This window comes from Telopea speciosissima, chromosome 8 (genome assembly GCF_018873765.1).
Source record: "Telopea speciosissima isolate NSW1024214 ecotype Mountain lineage chromosome 8, Tspe_v1, whole genome shotgun sequence".
Classification (NCBI taxonomy): domain Eukaryota; kingdom Viridiplantae; phylum Streptophyta; class Magnoliopsida; order Proteales; family Proteaceae; genus Telopea; species Telopea speciosissima.
In genome coordinates this window covers 54,428,235-54,446,645 of record NC_057923.1, presented here as the reverse complement: position 1 = coordinate 54,446,645, position 18,411 = coordinate 54,428,235, and the positions used below count along the sequence as shown (strand labels likewise).

The following is an 18,411-nucleotide window of genomic DNA, read 5'->3' as shown; positions in this document are numbered from 1 at the left end:
ATTTATTTACTTAAGATATTATTCATAAATTAGCAAATACCCCCTATTTGAATCCAATAAAAATAGTTTAAAAAATCAAATTCCAAGAGAAAAAAAAGTCAACTCCCCAGTTCAAGAACAAAAACAGGATTTTCGGCGGTAGGTGCAATTTTCAACTTTCTAATGCTGGGGTTTTTCTCAAATCTAAAAATTCCATAAATCTTAATGTGGTAAAACATTGCTAAAAACCAAAAGTGCGGTAAAATATTCATTTGTTTTGATGTCCAAAAATATATTTTCATTCAAAGCGATTTTGACAGCATTCGCGCACACCGAATTAAGTTTGACCGGTACATAACTCCTACAATATAAATCAGATTTAAGCAATCTTGGACTTGTTGGAAAGCTTTCAAAATCTGATTGCTAAAATCTAATTTATATTGAAAGAGTTATGTACCGGTCAAATTTAATTCGGTGTGCGCGAATGCTGTCAAAATTGCTCTGAATGAAAATAGTTTTTTGGACATCAAAACAAATGAATATTTTACCACACTTTTGGTTTTTAGCAATGTTTTACCATAATAAGATTTATGAAATTTTTAGATTTGAGAAAAACCCCAGCATTAGAAAGTTGAAAATTGCACCTACCGCCGAAAATCCAGTTTTTGTTCTTGAACTGGGGGGTTGACTTTTTTTCCTTTTGGAATTTGATTTTTTAACTATTTTTATTGGATTCAAATAGAGGGGTATTTGCTTATTTATGAATAATATCTTAAGTAAATGAAATATTTACTTAAATGATATTAGGCATAAATAAGTGTCTGTCTTGGTTCCTGGCACAGATAGGTGTCTGTATACCAAGATTTTCCAACAAGATCTCGAGATCTGGCACTCATATAAAGGACCTAGATGGGCATTTTCCTATGTCAAACCGAGATCTTAGCGAGATATTGACATTTTGAGACTTGAAGGCAGTCTCGTCTCAGGATTTCGAAAAACCGAGAGACTCGGCGAGATCTCACGAGTTCTCGAACTATGTCTGTTACAGCTGTCTCGGGTCTTGTATATATTCTCATCACACACTCACATATTAGATGTTCCCTCATTACAACTGTAAAGTTAAATAGTTATCTAAAAAATCTCAAGCATACATGTGCAATTACCAAATTCAATCACGACACAAAATTCATTATAACATTGCCTCTCGCTTTTTCAGTTGTCACAAGAAATGAGCAATTCAATAAAATATCACTTCTATCAAGTTGATACCCTGTTCAGTAAATTAGGTCCAAAAGTGTTTGTTACAGTTTCGCATTTCCTATGCTAGTACTAAAGTACACTTGATCAGAAATTAATAGTGTACTGGAATCATCTGAGGTTTGAAATTTTGGTCTCGACCTTGGACAAAACCAAAATATTTTTCGAAATGTCCAAAACCTGGCTGAAACCCTGCATGTTTCGGCTGATGGTTTCGATAGGGCATTTTGGTGGTCAAACGGCCATATTTTGCCCCGAAACTTCAACGAACCCCTAATTAAGCATCCCTAAAAATACTGGAACCTTTAGATTGTTAAAAAACAAACCCAAAATGGTAGTTTGTTTTCGTACCCCTAGGTTCGTAGTGTATGTCATACCTTGCTTTTACTTTCTCATATAGCCTATTTTACAAATAACTTAGTAATAGAACACAGAATTGAATGAAATCAACTAAAATATGTATTAGGAATGAAGAAACACCATTTAATATCACACAATGTCAAAGTGTTACAAGTAATCAAGTACAAGTATACAACCGAGGTTAAAACACCCCTATGGAACCATCCCTTTAACTCTATGTCAATATCACATGGAGTTTTGGGAAGGCTTGAAATCTTTGGGGGAAAAGAGCATACCAATAAGTTTGAATCTTACACAATCCTGTTCAAATGCAGCAAATCATCGCTGTAGATGCATTATAGTAGTTCCCAACACTTTGTTCCACCAAGAAATATAGGTGATTTGGCCAAAAAATACCGAATCTGGGATTTTTTTTGGAGTTTATCCCCTCTAACAAGTGAAACCACTTGAAATTCACGATATGGGTTGAAATTTCGGCCAAAATGCCGAAATTTCAGTTGACATAGTGCTTTTAAATGCACTGTTTTGTACCGAAACCGAGTCAAAACTGAAGTTTCGGTCCCAACCTTGCATTCCTACCGAGTCGCACCCAGTTTTGTTCGACCTTTGTCGAAACCGAAATATTTCACGAAATTTTAATGATTTAGACCAAGATTTACAAACTATGGAATCATCCAACCCAACCCATCATGCAAGATGTGCAAGGAAATAAAATTCTGCCAATTTAATTGAGTTCAAGTACATATTAGTTATAGGGTTAGTTATATTAATGTGACCCAATTTACATTTTGCAAGAAAATATGAAAATATAAGAACAGGAACAAACTGAGATCATAATGGCAGAATATAGAATAACGACAGTTTAGATTGAAATCGAAAGGGCTACAAATCAACTAAAGATGTAGATAATAATAATAAACCAGTAAAGAAATGGAATAAAGAAAATCCAAGGAAATAAGTAAATCAATTATTGCATTGCTCAATTATTCACAGTATAACCTTTGAAAAGAAAACGATGTAAATCAAATCCATGTAAATAACTAACCATCCATTCAAGCATTGTGTAGTTACAACAGCCTCACGTCCAACAAAGCGTTGTGGTGTCCTCTTGTTACCCTGTTTCATATTCTCAATGCTTCTTATTTCCCAACAAAAAATATACAAAAATAAAAATAGGTCTCTGTAACTACCTTTATGATAACCCGATCAGTGACAGCAAATGGAAATTGAACACCTCTACCCCTTGAATTGTCCACTGGAAATGGATCGCCATAACTACACTTTTCCTGTAAGAATAAGAAATCACGATTTCAATAGTCAATGCCTACATGAGAATATTCTCATTAGATACTAATTACGTATAGCATAGTTGTCAAGGCGGCACCTAGGAGACCAAGGCGCCCTTCGATGGTGTCACCTTGACGTCCTCAAACGCCTCGGTCACCTAGACGCCATGACAACTATGACATAAAGGTCATGTCACACACTGCCCCCCCCCCCTCATACCTGTCTTTGGTAATCTACTGCTAAAGGTACGGATCATAGAAAGCACAAACCTGTTCAAATCTGTCCCTTCTTCTCTTTGAACGGTAAGACAGCAGCTCTTCTTCCCGGTGAAATGCTTGAACTGCAGAACGGAGAGCTGTAAAAGGAATAGGAAATCAGTACCCACCTTTAGCTCTATTGCTCCATTTTCATTGGTTATGAAAAGATAAAATAAAATCCAGTCACTAAATCATCAAATTGAAGAACAAGATGTCTGCAGAATATATGAAGTCAACGAATAAAGAAACTTGCACAAATCTTTCAATAACATGAAAATTGAGATTTATTTTACATTTGCATACACTTTGACTTTGAGATAAATACAAGATATAAAAACAAATTTAAGCATTGGTAAATGGGTGAATGACCACCAAGTTTGACGATATCTTCTCAATATGACCTCACATTCAACAAATTTTCAAATTCATTTTTCCTGATTGTTAAGTATATCGGCCATGTAGGGCTGAGGGGTATCTCGATTAGAATATTCCTATAGCCTAATCAAGATTCCTCCTATATGGTTTCTTATTGTGGTTTGTAACTAGGATTAGTCTAGTTTCTTATTTTCCTATTGTGTCAATGTTTATGGATCCTAACATGATTAGGAGTCCTTCCTTGTAATCTAAAGATATAAATAAAGGCACTGTTTAGCTCGATCATTAGTCTCTAAACAGTTCCTGTTCCTCTTCTCCACTTCTTCTCTTCTTCACCTTCTCGGTTCTGGAGAACTTGATCAAGTTCTCCAGAAAACTAACTACATAATCTTCCCTAATCTTTCTTCTTTTTTTTTGTAAGTGCCACATCCCATTGAGAGGCAGAGAGAGGAATCCAAGCTGGCTTGAACCCTTAATGAGCCCAAGCGGCTAATCCAATCCATAAACAAAATACTTAAGCCCAAGAGTCCCATGATGTGGCCATGTAGCGCCAAACTGGTTTCAGGTAGCAGCTCTGTTGCCAACAAGAGAATATAGTCAGATGACCCAGGCATCCCTTCCTAATCTCTCCAAAATATTCAATGAATTTAAGGCTGAGCAATTAAGAACAGGAATGTGTAGCTACCAAGAATGTGTTCCAGGTAGAATTAGTATGATAAGGGAAACAGGGTGTTGTCACAAGTTGGTTAAGGGTATAACCAAGACTGACCATGTAGAGAAAGCAATAGAGTAAATTACTTTATTAGAAATGGACGGAAATTGGACCATGGGATAAGACTTCATTGAGTTGACTACCGTATTAAAAACGAAATACAAGACAGTTCAAAGATAAATTTGCAGATAGAAGAGATAAACCAGCTGCAACCTACTATCTAACACTATACGACATATGAAAAACCATATGGATTGAAATAGCTCCACAGAGTCCTGATGCAAAAGAGGCCAGGGTATTAAATATTATGAAGAAATTCATGTTATAATAAGTTGAAATTGATACTATTCAACTACCACAGAAATAATAATGACTATCTACACTATTCACACCAAAAAAGAAACATCCACAATGACTCACAGAGGTTTGGTGCCACTGAGTCTTCTGAAACTGGCTGTGAACACGTATAGCAAGCTTTCTGAACATACATGCAAGAAGAAAATTAACAAAACCACTCAACAGCCATATAACAGTACAAAAAGGATGGTGCATAAGGAGATGGAGATATTATCTCTGAACTTGATAACTTCTTATACAACTTATAAATCCACCCAAGGTCCATTAACTAAAATGGAACCATTTACATAAAATTAAAATTAAAAGAACCATCAATAAGAAAGGAATCTGTACAGTATAGTGCTTACAATATATACTCATATTTGATTGCTTATATTGATGTCAACAAAAAGAAAGTATGGCCAGACACAGCAACCAAGAGCAGGGCTAGGTCCATTGCTGGTGGATTCATGGTGAATACCCATGAACCACAAATATCACCAGTTAATAATTAGCTGCAAATTAGATAATCAAATAAGCCCAATAAATGAATAATTCACAAGACGGTTGATAGCTCAACCAATCTTAGGAAATGACAACTTTTTATACAAGTAACACAAAGGTTGCAGGTTCCTGACTTGCATGGGTCCAATGCAAATAATTTCGTATTAATCTACTTGGTGGTTATAGACTATGAGTTTAATCTTTAGGTTTTATATATTAAAGAAAAGGACTTCTTAATTAGTGGATAAGGTTCACTATGTCGAAATAATGGCATTAATAAGATTTTGGGCAAAAGGTTGCCCATCCAATTGGAGGGGCCCAACAAATGAATAATTCCCTTGAAACTAAACATCTTATAAGATTAAAATCCGCATGATTTTCCATGGTATGTAGAAAATAGAAATTGGATCAATTTAATTTACGTATTAAGAAGACTAACGAAAATAACAAATAACTTACCCCACTCCACCCCACCCCCCCCCCCCCCCAAAAAAAAAAAAAAAAAAAAATCCAGAGCAAATCATCATAATGGAAATGAAATAACAGCAATCAAAAGAACTGGATTTATAGACTATGAATTTCTAACTCTACATCAAGCAAATGGTGCAGAGTGAATGTCTTCCAAGAGTAGCTTTCAGAATGCACATAGGAGACGGGTTAAGGCATTGAAAGGACGAGTGGGTTGGAGGAGTCTGATTGTTTCCCAACATTGCAAAGGGCGGTGTGATCAAATAACTCCACTAGCAAATAGTGGTAGTAATGATGCATGAGTAGGTATTCTGTGTGACTGGTTTCAGGAGATATTTGTTTGATAGAGAGGTGGAAGGTTGCATACAACTTTATAAGTAATGTAAGACAAGCATAAACCTTAGGGGTCAGAAACAAGTATTTTGAAAGATGATAACAGAGGAATGTTTGGTCAAAGCAATAATGAAGTGCTTTAATTGTATGACTTTGGTGCTTACATAAACAAACCTCCACACACCCCAGGGGGGAGTGTAGAAGTTTTTGCAAATTGCAACTGCCAACTCTCCTCCAGAAAATGCTTGCTGCATTGTCAGCTGATTTGAAACCACTGTTCTTCAAATGATTAACTATGCTAGAAAGGTGGTGCAGCCTAATGGAAGTTGCGGATCGGGAGAATCGAGAACACTTTAGTCATGGAGTTGATCAATTGAACAAGTACTCACAGTTGCAGGGGGGTAACTCTTCTTGAGTTCCAAAGACTAAAAGTCTCAATTCAATATTCAACTTTCACTATTCATGAGCAGAGCTCTAATTACATATATAAAGAAAAACAAACCCTAATCTCAAGGACTGCCCAAATCGTGGCCAAGATAAAATAAAACCCTTAATTAATGGGATCCTTGACACAATATTGCTACTAAAATAAAAGGAAACTAACCTAAGCTTTTATTAACAATATAGAAACAACCTAAGATAAAAAGCAATTAAATGCAATCACAAGGACTGCCCAAATCGTGGCCAAGATATTGTCCATGTGTGGCTTCACTTACCAATAACCTTTCCTTAATGGAGCAAGGAATAAATCATGTGCAAATCTCATTTGATAAGCTTTCCAACTTGAGTGGTGTCCATGTGGGTTTTCCATATTAAGAACCAATCAAGGGGAGCTCCAAATCGGGGAAGGCTTGGCTGATTCATTTCCACAGTTTTGGCTTTCTTCTTTGGGAATGTGGATCTCCTCCAATTGACTTTTTTATTTGCAAAGATAGGATCACCCTTATTTAAATTAAATCCTCCAAAATGGGAGTGATTCTTGATTGATTGTCAATCAACCAAGAATAGTAGGTGCATCAATGAAAGGGATTGGACCCTTAACCTTGGCCAGGTGTGCTCAGTTCTTCTTGGCCTGTTATGGGCTATCCTGGCCGATCTCTTTATGGCCTTGGTATGCTTGGCCTGGCGGGTAACCTGGGCTTCATATTGCAGGGCTGCATCAAAAGGTTCAGGGGGCCTTGTCAGGTATTCGGGTCTGTATCAGAAAGGTTATCGTTTGCCAAGTGCCAAGAATGAGGATGATATTGACAGCCTAGCAAGAATCAGTTTGGACACAAAAGCGCTAGTCTTATGGTAGCTCTCTGTATGCAATCATAGAAGGCATTTGGAAACAGAAGAATAGCTGCATCCTTGAGGACAAAACTAAAATTATCCATAGTTATGCACAAAGAGTTCAATGGAGTTCAAAGATCTGATTTCAGACATAACAATCTGATTCGTTAGACTTTTCTTATGGAAAGGGTTCTTCTTTTCTTTTTCTTCGCCTCCCCCCCCCCCCCCCCCACATTTCCGTTGCAAAACACATGGGAAAGCTTAAAATTTCTATGGTTTCCACGAAATACTTTTTGGCATTAGATATTAAAAGAAAAAGTAACATACTATGGCCAGTTGTATTTTCAGCAGTAAGCATGACACTGTCTCTATGCACACAAGGTCCAATAAATAAGGAGGAAATCATCTCCAATGTAAGAGGTCCAACATCCAAATCTTCAGTTGTCCACCACAATTTACAAATGGAGCTATCTAATAATCGTTATGGCATAGTGAACTTTAATGGTTAACGACCTGCCATGTGGCACTACATGGGTGGGTCCCTGTCATAGAGGAACCCCAAACCCATATCATTGGTGAAGTGTCACCCCAAGCTAAGCAGAGGAAGTAGCTCAAAGTTACAAAAATGTCATCTCGTATTTTAATTTTATTTTCCTCCCACAGCAATTTCAATTTTTTATTTTTTATTTTTTACACTTTGGGCTAAACTTTTAGCCGCTTTCCATACTCATGTTGTGGCCACGATTTTGCCAGTGAAGATAGGTGTGAGGCCCTCTATCACATGTACCTGCTCAAGTACTGCCACATGGCAAGTTGTGAACTATTAAGTAATTAAATTCACTATGCAGCATGAACTGTAGAAAGACCCTCCTATAAAATCGTAAACAGATGTAATACATACCAGTTAAAATCCTTCAGATACTACAAATTGGCAATATGAAACTCAGAAATATAACAGACAGCAAAGCTATTTTCTTTTAATCAATAGTGAATAATAAAAAGGAAAGGATGGGGAACAACAAAATAAGCCAGGCAAAGCCGCAATAAGCTAACAAATCCTTGAAAACCTGAAAACATGCAAAACAACAGAGCGTAAAAGGGAAAAGAATGCCAAAAGACAACTCAAAATGCCAGCAATCAGGGTCAAACTACAATGTTGTAACAATGAAACAATAGAAAGGTTCTAAAAATTATCTAAATCTATTTGCATATGAGAAGCAGATTTCAGTGGTCCAACTACAAATTTAAGCAAAGTTACACTTTGCTCTGTCTAGTTTCATCCATCACCATTTAAAATCTAGATTTTCCAACTTAAATGAATACGATGCTATCCCATAATACTTGAAATGGTTGAATGAATTATTCAAGAAAAACCAGTGGACAAACCCACCATTCTAAGAACATTCTGCATTCCACCACTTCCGAAAGAGTGTCCACAAGGCAATATCATTGCATCATCCATGAGAGCCCCACTACATAAACAGAAACAAACAATCAGGGAAACAGAATCAATCTATTTTTTTAATAGCTAATTCCAGGGTTAAAAGCTGGCCAGTTACCTCTAGAATGCAACTATTAGAGAAGGAAACCAATACTTCAAATAATGAGCAATACACTCAGTTACAACTTATAACCAGTTTCAGCATCAGGAAGGGTGAGATTTTCTATTGTAGGGGAATCATAGTTCAAAATTTTGGCCGAATTTCGCTAGTTTCGACATGCCCGAGACGAAACAGGAGACCAAACCCAGAAGCAGCATAATTTTGGTCGAAATTTGCCTAGTTTTACCATTTTGGTCACAAAAATGCACTGTTTCGTCAAAATATCGATAATTTCGGTTGAAAATTTCGTCATTTCGGTCGTTTGCTCCCTGAAATGGCCAAGCGAAACTCACAGAAAAAATGCACTGTTTCAGTCGAAATTTTGCTAATTTCGGTGACCGAAATAACTATGAGAGGAATTATACTCACATAAACAAACACAAACAGCTATTCAGACAATGATAAATGCAACAAATAGGGCAAGAGAGAGGGTTACAAACTAAAGGCCCACATAATATCAACCATCAACTGGCAAAATCTTATTCCTTTAGATTCCATACAATCCTAAAGGCTACACACGAGATATCATTCATACAACGACAAGAAATTTCACCATATTACTGCTCAGAAAACAGATTACCTGAATCTAGTTGATCATGTGCAAAGATTTTGACAATGGAAAGGGAAAACATGTGGTTCTGGCATCTAAAGCCATTACCCCTTTTTCTAAAATAAAGTACGATTTGTATTATGTAGCAGCAAATAAGCAACGTGTGCAAGAACAAAAAGGATTCTATACAAGTATGATCGGTCCTTAAAAGGGCCCTCTGCAAAAAACTCACCCCTCCCTTATGCAATTACAAATAGAAAATGGATAACTCAACCTTAATATACATAATCCCAATTACCCAAATAGTAAAGTATTAACTCTCACAAAATTGCACCATCAATGACCAACTCAAAATTAATCTCTTAGCCTTTTTATCAGCAACAGATTCTTCCTCATCTTCAACAATTCTCACTTTAACCTTTCTATATATCGGTGCCAGCACACTGTAAATGTAACCATCCTCCAAAAGATTTGGGCTCACCCTTTAACGGCCCCTCCCATTCATCTATGACCAATAGAGACTCCCAAAAAAGTCTATTCCACCCCCAACCGGCACTCCTCCATACAGATGAAGCAAAATTACATTTAAAGAAAAGATGGTTAACACCTTCAGTTTCAGCACAAAAACAAGATACATTTCCATTCTCCACCCCCTCTAATAATCAAGATCTTCTCCAATGAAAGAGTCACATAAAAAAAAAGGAAAACCTCAGCCAATGGTTTCAATCCAATTTATACATGTAGGCACTGCCACCATTGTGAAGCATCTTAAAGAAAGTGCCAGCTAAGAATGTGCCACTCTGATTTCAACCCCACGGCCTCATGTCTCCCAACTCTCCCCCATCAGTTGTCCATACCTCCTCCTTAACATTCATTAACTCTACCACTCTCCACTTCCCAATCATCAAATTCCTCAAGACAGTAGGGGACCCAAAACCTTCTATCCTCAACCAACTCGATCTGATCGGCAACCATAGCATTCTGATACCAGAAACCGTAAACAGATCAAGAAATGTATTCTTGAAAGGTCTTCACCGCATCAATGATCATACCAAAACCTGACTCTTCTACCCTCCCCCACCATAAACCTAACTCCATTTTCTAAACTGCTGGGATCTTCATATATCCTTCTCCAAACCACAGTCTAATATGATCCATTCCCCCTCCTCATCTCCCACCCACCCTCCAATAGCCCATACTTGGCACTGATCCCCTCTGTCTATATATCCCATCCTCTTCCCCTACTTGCCACAACCATTTTCCCATCAAGGCTGTATTAATTGCCCTTATTGGTCTAATGCCCTACCCCTCTCTTTCCTTGGCCTAATACACCTTTTCCCACTCTACCAAATATTATCTCCTTTGAGCATCTTTAGCACGCCAAATGCAGTCTACTTGAAACTTTTCCAGCCTGTCTACAACCAATGCAGGAATAGAGAAAAGGGAAAGAAGTAATCCAAATATCGGGTTGGGGAAATTTTATCAAGTCAACTACCCAACTCACAGATCATTATTTAGCCTTCCATGTAATAACCTTTGCGACTTGATGGAGAACTATCAACAAACCAACCAGGAAAAGAAGATGGGAAGAACAAAAGAAAGAAAGAGAGAGAGACGAAGAAACGATTGAGAGGAGAGAAACTGAACCAACGACAGTTCAGCAGTTGGTTCTATCGCTGGACAATGTACTTTATTTATAAAGAACTAAGAAGAGTTACAACTCAGCCTTATCCCAACTTAATGGGGTCGGCTATATGGATCCAAACAAAACAAACTAGGGAAAACTAAGGTCTAACCACAAAAAAGGGAATGAAGAAATGGGAAAAGAGGGATGAGGAAAGAGATGAGAAATGAAAAACGGAGAATGACAAATGAAAGATGAAATTAAGAGGAAAGAGGCACAGCCCAATAGGTTGGAAGAATCTCAACTAAATGGAGTCTGCTACATGGATCCTTGCCCTCCAATAGGCTCTATCCAAGGTCATACTTGGTACACGACCTAGACTATCCATGTCCTTCCTCAAAACTTCTCCTATGGTCATTTTAGGCCTTCCCCTAGCTCTTTTAGCTCCTTCAATCGGAATCATATCATTCCTTATTGGGGCGTCCCTAGGCTTCTGTTGAATATGACCATACCACCTTAAACGACTCTCTCGGAGCTTGTCATTGATCGAGGCAACTCCCAAGTCCGCTCTAATACGTTCATTCCATACTTTATCCTTCCTAGTTTTTCCACACATCCATCTTAACATCCCATGGAATGAAAACTCGGAACTTGACCAGGTCGAGTTGGGTTTTTTTTTTCCAACTCGAAGGCTGGTTTCAGTGGGTTTTAGACCTAGTTTGGGTCTGAAACTTGGTACTCAGCCTCTTTTAGGCCATTTAAACACAATGGCACTATCAGATTTAGCAAAAACAAAGTCCAAATAGGAGTTTCACTTCGGACCCTAGGTTGATAGGCTACGACGTACTAAAATACCATACTCTACACATAATTTAGTAATAGAAAGCAATCAAAACATTTAATTAATGTAAAATAACTTAAATAAGCATTAGAAATGTTAAAGTGTTCAATACCTCTCTGTTTAACATATCACATCCTATCATCCAATTAAATGCGATTGACACACGTATTCAGTCCCAACTCATTCCACATTGTCTTCCCATGTCATAGTGTTGTTGTAGTGTTGCACATAGTTTGCCACAACACTCATACAAGTGTTATCATCAACATATGCCAGGTCCCCTATCCTAGGGTATAGAAGAGGCGGTTGCCATGACCCATGAGGCGTGAGATCCACTGCTATTGTCATATTGAGGCATGTATGGGTGTGGCTGGTTTGGGACTGGGAATATGGGCCCAAAACCTGGCCCAGTGCTTTGATTATCGAACTCAAGTTCTTCAAAATTGATGTAAAGAACCACAAATCATGCACTAATCTTGCGGTGGTGTAGCTGAATGATGCTGGCAGCAGCTTCTTCGACGAAATCCAGCTCAAAAATGGTGAAAAACCAGAGGCAGCAGCTCATGGAATAGCCTCTCGGTCGAGTTATCTCGAGATCTGGAAGTTTTATAAGCTGAGTTGGGTCGAGATCTGGGTCGACCAGAGATCTCGACGAGATATTGCACTTTTTTTGTTTCTTTTGCCATCTCGTCTCGACCATGGGAAAAACCGAGATCTCGTGAGTTTTAGTTCCATGTAACATCCTCATCTCTGCTACACACAACTTCTCAATATGACACTTCTTAACATCCCAACATTAAGCCTCATACATCATAGCCGGTCGTAGAACAGTCCTATAGAACTTGCCTTTAAGCTTTAAAGGCAAACGTCGGTCACACAGCACTCCGGACTCACCTCTCCACTTCATCCATCCCACTTTAATTCTCTGTGAAACATAATCCTCTATGCCACCTTCTTTAGTTATGATTGACCCCAGATATCTAAAATAGTCACATAGCGGTATCTCTCTTTCCTCAATTCAGACCATGCCAGTATCCATCATAGTGTGACTAAAATTAGACATCATATACTCCATCTTTGTTCTACTAATCTTAAAGCCTCTTGTTTCCAAGGTTGATCTCCATAGCTTTAACTTAGCAATAATCCCTTCTTTTGTCTCATTCACCGAACGATATCATCGGAAAAGAGCATACACCACGGGACCTCAGCTTGAATGCTCTTGGTTAGATCGTCCATGATAAGCGCAAATAGATAAGGGCTTAAGGCTGATCATTGATGTATCCCAATCGTAATTGGGAATTCCTTACCCTGACCTCCAACAGGGGTCAGACAACACTCTTAAATATATAAGGGCTTACAACTGAATAAGGAAACAAAAATTAAATAGAAAACTCCCTAGACAACACTCCTAAATATATCTCTAACTTAACTAGAATTCTCTCACAATAGAGACAGCCCTCTTATCATGAATTCATGAGTAAAGCCGCCCACAACTACCACCAATGATGAAAAGGTCCAAAACGAGTCCACAACTCCTATTGGACCAAAACTTAAACACTCCCCGTCAAACTAAAGTATACAAATCTCCCATGCCCAGCTTGGAACAACACTTCTAGAAAGCAGGGCCAAAAAGCGACTTGGTAAAAAAATCAGTCAACTAGTCACCGGACAAAACAAATGGAGTAACAATCAGCTTCTTCATAACAGCATCCCGCACAAAGTAGCAGTCTACCTTAATATGTTTACTCCTATTGTGAAACACCGGGTTGTTGGCAATGCAGATGGCACCTTGATTGTCACAAAACATCTTCATAGGTTGAGTGATTGGAAAACCCATCTCTTGAAAAAGTGATTTCAACCACATCAACTCAACGGCAGTATGAGCCATAGCCCTATACTCAGCCTCAGCACTAGATCTAGCCATAGTGATTTATTTCTTATTGCACAATGAGACAAGATTACCACCAATACATGTGCAATAACCTGGGGTAGACCTCCTATCAGCATCTGCACCAGCAAAATCAGCATCAGAAAACCCAACTACAAAAGTCGATCCAAAACCTTGATAAAAATCGATCACAAGACCCTGCTGCAAAAATCGAGATCCAAAACCCTAACAAAAGTCGATCTCCAATGCTGCTCCAAAAAATCGATCCAAAACCTTGATAAAACTTGATTTCCAAGCTCTTGAATGCATTCTTCACTCCATAAATCAATCACCAACAGCAAAAGAGACCTAGTTCTCAATCTTCATCATGAACTAGTCTCTAAACAGTCCTAAAATACAGTATAGGGTGCTGCACCCCTTCCAAACAAAAAACGAAGAAACTCTCAAAACTTGAACAGATATGAATCAATCAATGATGACTGAAACCATGACAGGGAGGAGACAAGACACTAGGAAAGTTGTAGCAGTCCCTAGAGATCTTGCTCTGATACCATGAAAGTAATAAAAGAGAAAAGAGGAAGAGAAGAAAGGAGAACAGTGAGGTTGAATGCTAATTTGCTGTGGTCCTTGTGGAGAAGAGAAATCTCTTCTCATTGGTGATATGAATCAATCAATGATGATTGAAACCTTGAAAGGGAGGAGACAAGACACTAGGAAAGTTGTAGCAGTCCCTAGAGTTCTTGCTCTGATACCATGAAAGTAATAAGAGAGAAAAGAAGAAGAAGAAGAGAGGAAGAGAAGAAAGAGGAGAACAGTGAGAATCGACGTGCTTGTGTAACCCTTGGGAGTTTTCCGCTTAGAGTTGGAGCTCCAACTTCATTCAACATATATTCACTTAAAACACAATAGAGAAATCTGTCACACCCCACTTCCTAAACACCGGGGAATGTGACGGATGTACACCTACATCCCTACACCAACAACATCACAGATGCAGTGTCTAACTCTCACAGTCCAATAATCAAAATTAAATCAGGAATCAGAGACAGCGGAAGACTAAATCAATATAAATAAGATCAATGGAAGGGAAACTACTGCGATAAATATAAAATAACTGTATGTCGTTTATCCAGTTGTTATCATCCAATGTAAAGCAAGAAATATACAGTAATCCCTCAAAATATGTATAACTATACATCAATATACAAAAAAGTACAAGTAAATAAAACATAATACCCAAACTACCCTTAACTCGTACCGAGACTCTACACAGTTTCTACTAACATGATGGAATCAGATTCCTCAATTCTAAACCCATCTAGCAATCAGTTTTGATGGAATCAGATAACTGTGTTTATGAATCCTAAGTTGAAACCCTAGATGTTGTGTCTTTTTATTCAGAACAACCTTTCTTCACCCTCTTTGCCTGAGTGGCTAGCCTATCCTTCTTCAATTAGGTAGGAAGCTTTTCCTTTGGACCCATAACCCATAGGTATTGAATCATTGAATCTACTTGACACCATGCTGGTACCATTGAAACAATTGTTGCCCTACCCTATAAAATCATCTAAAGACACTCCAAGCTAAAAGACATTGGACTCCCCTACTTGAAGCCTCTTGGAACATTAATGGAGGTGAATCACCAATGCAGTGTTAATCTCGAATCAGGGAAGTCCAGTGGGAGATCAGCTTGTGACAGGATCACGGGTATAGAGACAACTCAGACATGCATGAAATTCTGGTTGAATGGTCTATTTATCAAAGAAAACAAGTCTGTAAAATCTTATGTTGATCTAATGGTCAGATTTGAAGATATGGGGTAATCTCAAAAATAGCAGGTAACCAAAATAAAAACTCAGATTTAGAAACCAAAAGAAAACAGAAACCAGAATTTAGAAAGTCATAATTGGAAATATCAAGGAGTTACTAAAATATCAAGTAGCTGAAATAGAAAATTCGGATTTAGCAACTCATAGAAATAGCAACTAAAACCCAAAATAGAAACATGGAACAGATTTAATAACTAAGGAGGACAGAAATAGCAAGTGAACAGATTTAGTTACATGCACAAAAATAGAACGTACAGATAGAGAACATGTTGTAACAGCAAGGAATCAGTTAGTTAATGCCCAACAAAACTTGCTCGAAACTGAAATATTTCGACTGAAACCGGGATTTCGATCGAAATCTGTGAACTTTTTTCTGCAAATTTCAATGATAGGTTTCGAGGGCCAAATGGCCAAATTAGGTCCTGCAACTTTTAGGAAACCTTATTTTAGGCCCTCTAAACATAGTGGAACCCTTAGATTTTAAAAAATCACACCCAAAATGATAGTTTGACTTCGGACCCTAGGTTGGTAGTGTACGTTTATACTTTCTCTAATATAGCTTATTCCATACAATGTTTAGTCCTAGGACACATAATTTAAATAAACAACTTAAACATGCATTAAGAATGAATAGACATAAAATTATAAATCATTCCATAAATCATACATCATACATGGTTCATTACAAAGAATTGAATATATCTAAGTCAAGAATACAAGCAGGTCACCCCTATGCCTATCCTACACCTAGAGTCCTAGACTCCTAGACTCCTAGTACCACATCAAGTTCCGGGCAGGTTCAAAACCACTAGAATGTTGCTGCTGCAACAATACTTCCATCTTAAAGAATTTTCAAACCAAAACAGAAATTGTTCCCTATTTTCTGATTTTTTTTTGTAATTTTTCAAAATCTTCCATGAAATAAACAAAAGAATAGAAGACCCCTATGTATGGCAAGGAGAATCCCTCACAACTTAAGTCTTCTTCAAAATAGAAACTTTTCTAGAACTTTAACAAAATAGAAACTAGGGGCTAGAATGTAGGACATCTGTCCAGCCTTCTAGAAACACTACTAAATAAAGGATACAACTTACTAAAATAGAAACTAACAATAATCCTGTAAATATTTGGGCTTATAGAATCGGCCCAATACAATAGAAAACCCAAAAATACTAAGCCCATGGTCCATATAACCTATTGGACATTCAAAAGTAAACATAGTGGTCTATTCTTGGTCCAGTCCAATGGCCTGGTTTTCTGCTGGCCTTCTTGTTCTCCTAAACTGCATCAACTCCTCTAGTCTTGAAAAATACTCCACGAGTTCTGTAAATGATGCCAAATCAGGCTCGCAAGGTCATCCTTCAATCTAAGGTAGAATTCCGCAACCCTCAATGTTGTCCTGTCAACACAATCGCTCTGTTGTCCCTCCATAGCTCTGATACCAAAGAATACAATGCTAATCTCGAACCAATTAAGTCAAATATGAGATCAGCTTGCAATGGGATTGCAAGTACAGAGAGAACTCAGATATGCATGAAATTCTGGTCGAATGGTCTATTTGTCAAGTAGAACAAGTCCGTAAAATCTAATGTTGCTCTAATGGTCATGTTTGAAGATATGAGATACTCTCAAAAATATCAGGTAACCAAAACAGAAACTCAGATTTAGAAACCAATAGAAAACAGAAACCAGAAATTAGAAAGTCAGAATTGAAAATATCAAGGAGTTAATAAAATATAAAGTAGCTGAAATACAAAGTTCAGATTTAGTAACTCATAGAAATAGCAACTGGAACCCAAAATGGAAACACATAATAGATTTAGTAACTAAGGAGGACAAAATAGCAAGTGAATCCAATTTAGTAGTGTACAACAATAGAGATTAAGGATGGAGAACATATTGTACAGCATATAGGAATCAGTTAGTGAATGTCCAATAGAAATTCAATTCAATGGAAGGAATAGTTTGCCAAACCAGCACTATAACTCGACCTGAAAATTGAATGAAAAAGAAGAAAATAGAACGAAGGAAATGTTAGGCCTCTCACCTAATTGTAGAGAAGGAAATCCAACCAACTCCAGCCTTGGCATCCCACCAACATTTCCCTATCGCATCCCACACTAGAGCAGTTTTGAATCCCATATAACCATGCTGTCTCTCACAGAACTCACAAGCTCAAGGCTAAATTATTTCTTGAATCATTTGGGGTAGGTGATCCCCTACTCTTTATTTATAACTTCAATGAAATAAGCAAAATAGGAAGTCCCTATGTATAGTAGAGGGAATCCTTACAACTTAAGCCTTCTTCAAAATAGAAACTAGGTGCTAGAATGCTGGACATCTGTTCAGACTTCTAGAAACACTACTATCATAAAGAATACAACTTACTAAAATAGAAACTAACAATAATCTCGTATAGACCTTAGATCCCTACTATTTGGCTTATAGAATTGACCCATTACAATGAAAAACTCAAAAATACCAAACCCATAGCCCATATAACCCATTGGACACTCAAAATTAAACATTTTGGTCCATTCTTGGCCCAGAACAATGGCCTGATTTGCTGCTGGCCTTCTTGTTCTCCTGAATTGCATCAATCACCCCCTCGAGCGACATCATGATGCCATTTGAATATCTTAGCATCTATCCAAGATTGGTGCTTGGTAGGGTAGCTAATATACCATACTTTCACCATGCAGGCATTTTCTTTAATTTGAAGCAGTAAAATCAATTAGTTGCTCACTGTATACCACATATATAGAAGCTGCAAAACGGAAGTTAACATTTTTTTGAACGAGTTAGAGTAAAACAACACTAACATTTCAGAAGTACTCTAACAGATAGGTGATCATTTTTACTCCACTGAGCATTTTAAATTAATTACAAACCCGATACATTTTTTGGGGCAACTTTTTCCATTTAATTGTGAGCTCAC

General features: G+C 37.6%; 1 protein-coding gene across 2 annotated transcripts in view; it reads right to left on the bottom strand.

Annotated features, from left to right (window-relative positions):
* Positions 1-18,411, bottom strand: part of LOC122672596 (U-box domain-containing protein 62) — a 39,526-nt gene that overhangs the window by 18,473 nt on the left and 2,642 nt on the right. For both annotated transcript variants that reach the window (XM_043870056.1, XM_043870055.1), the window contains exons 3-7: positions 8,531-8,612; positions 4,648-4,705; positions 3,153-3,238; positions 2,787-2,882; positions 2,642-2,712 (exon numbers count right to left, since the gene is read on the bottom strand). In XM_043870056.1, coding sequence (XP_043725991.1) covers positions 2,642-2,712; positions 2,787-2,882; positions 3,153-3,238; positions 4,648-4,705; positions 8,531-8,612 — 393 coding nt within the window. The remainder of the gene's footprint in view (positions 1-2,641; positions 2,713-2,786; positions 2,883-3,152; positions 3,239-4,647; positions 4,706-8,530; positions 8,613-18,411) is intronic.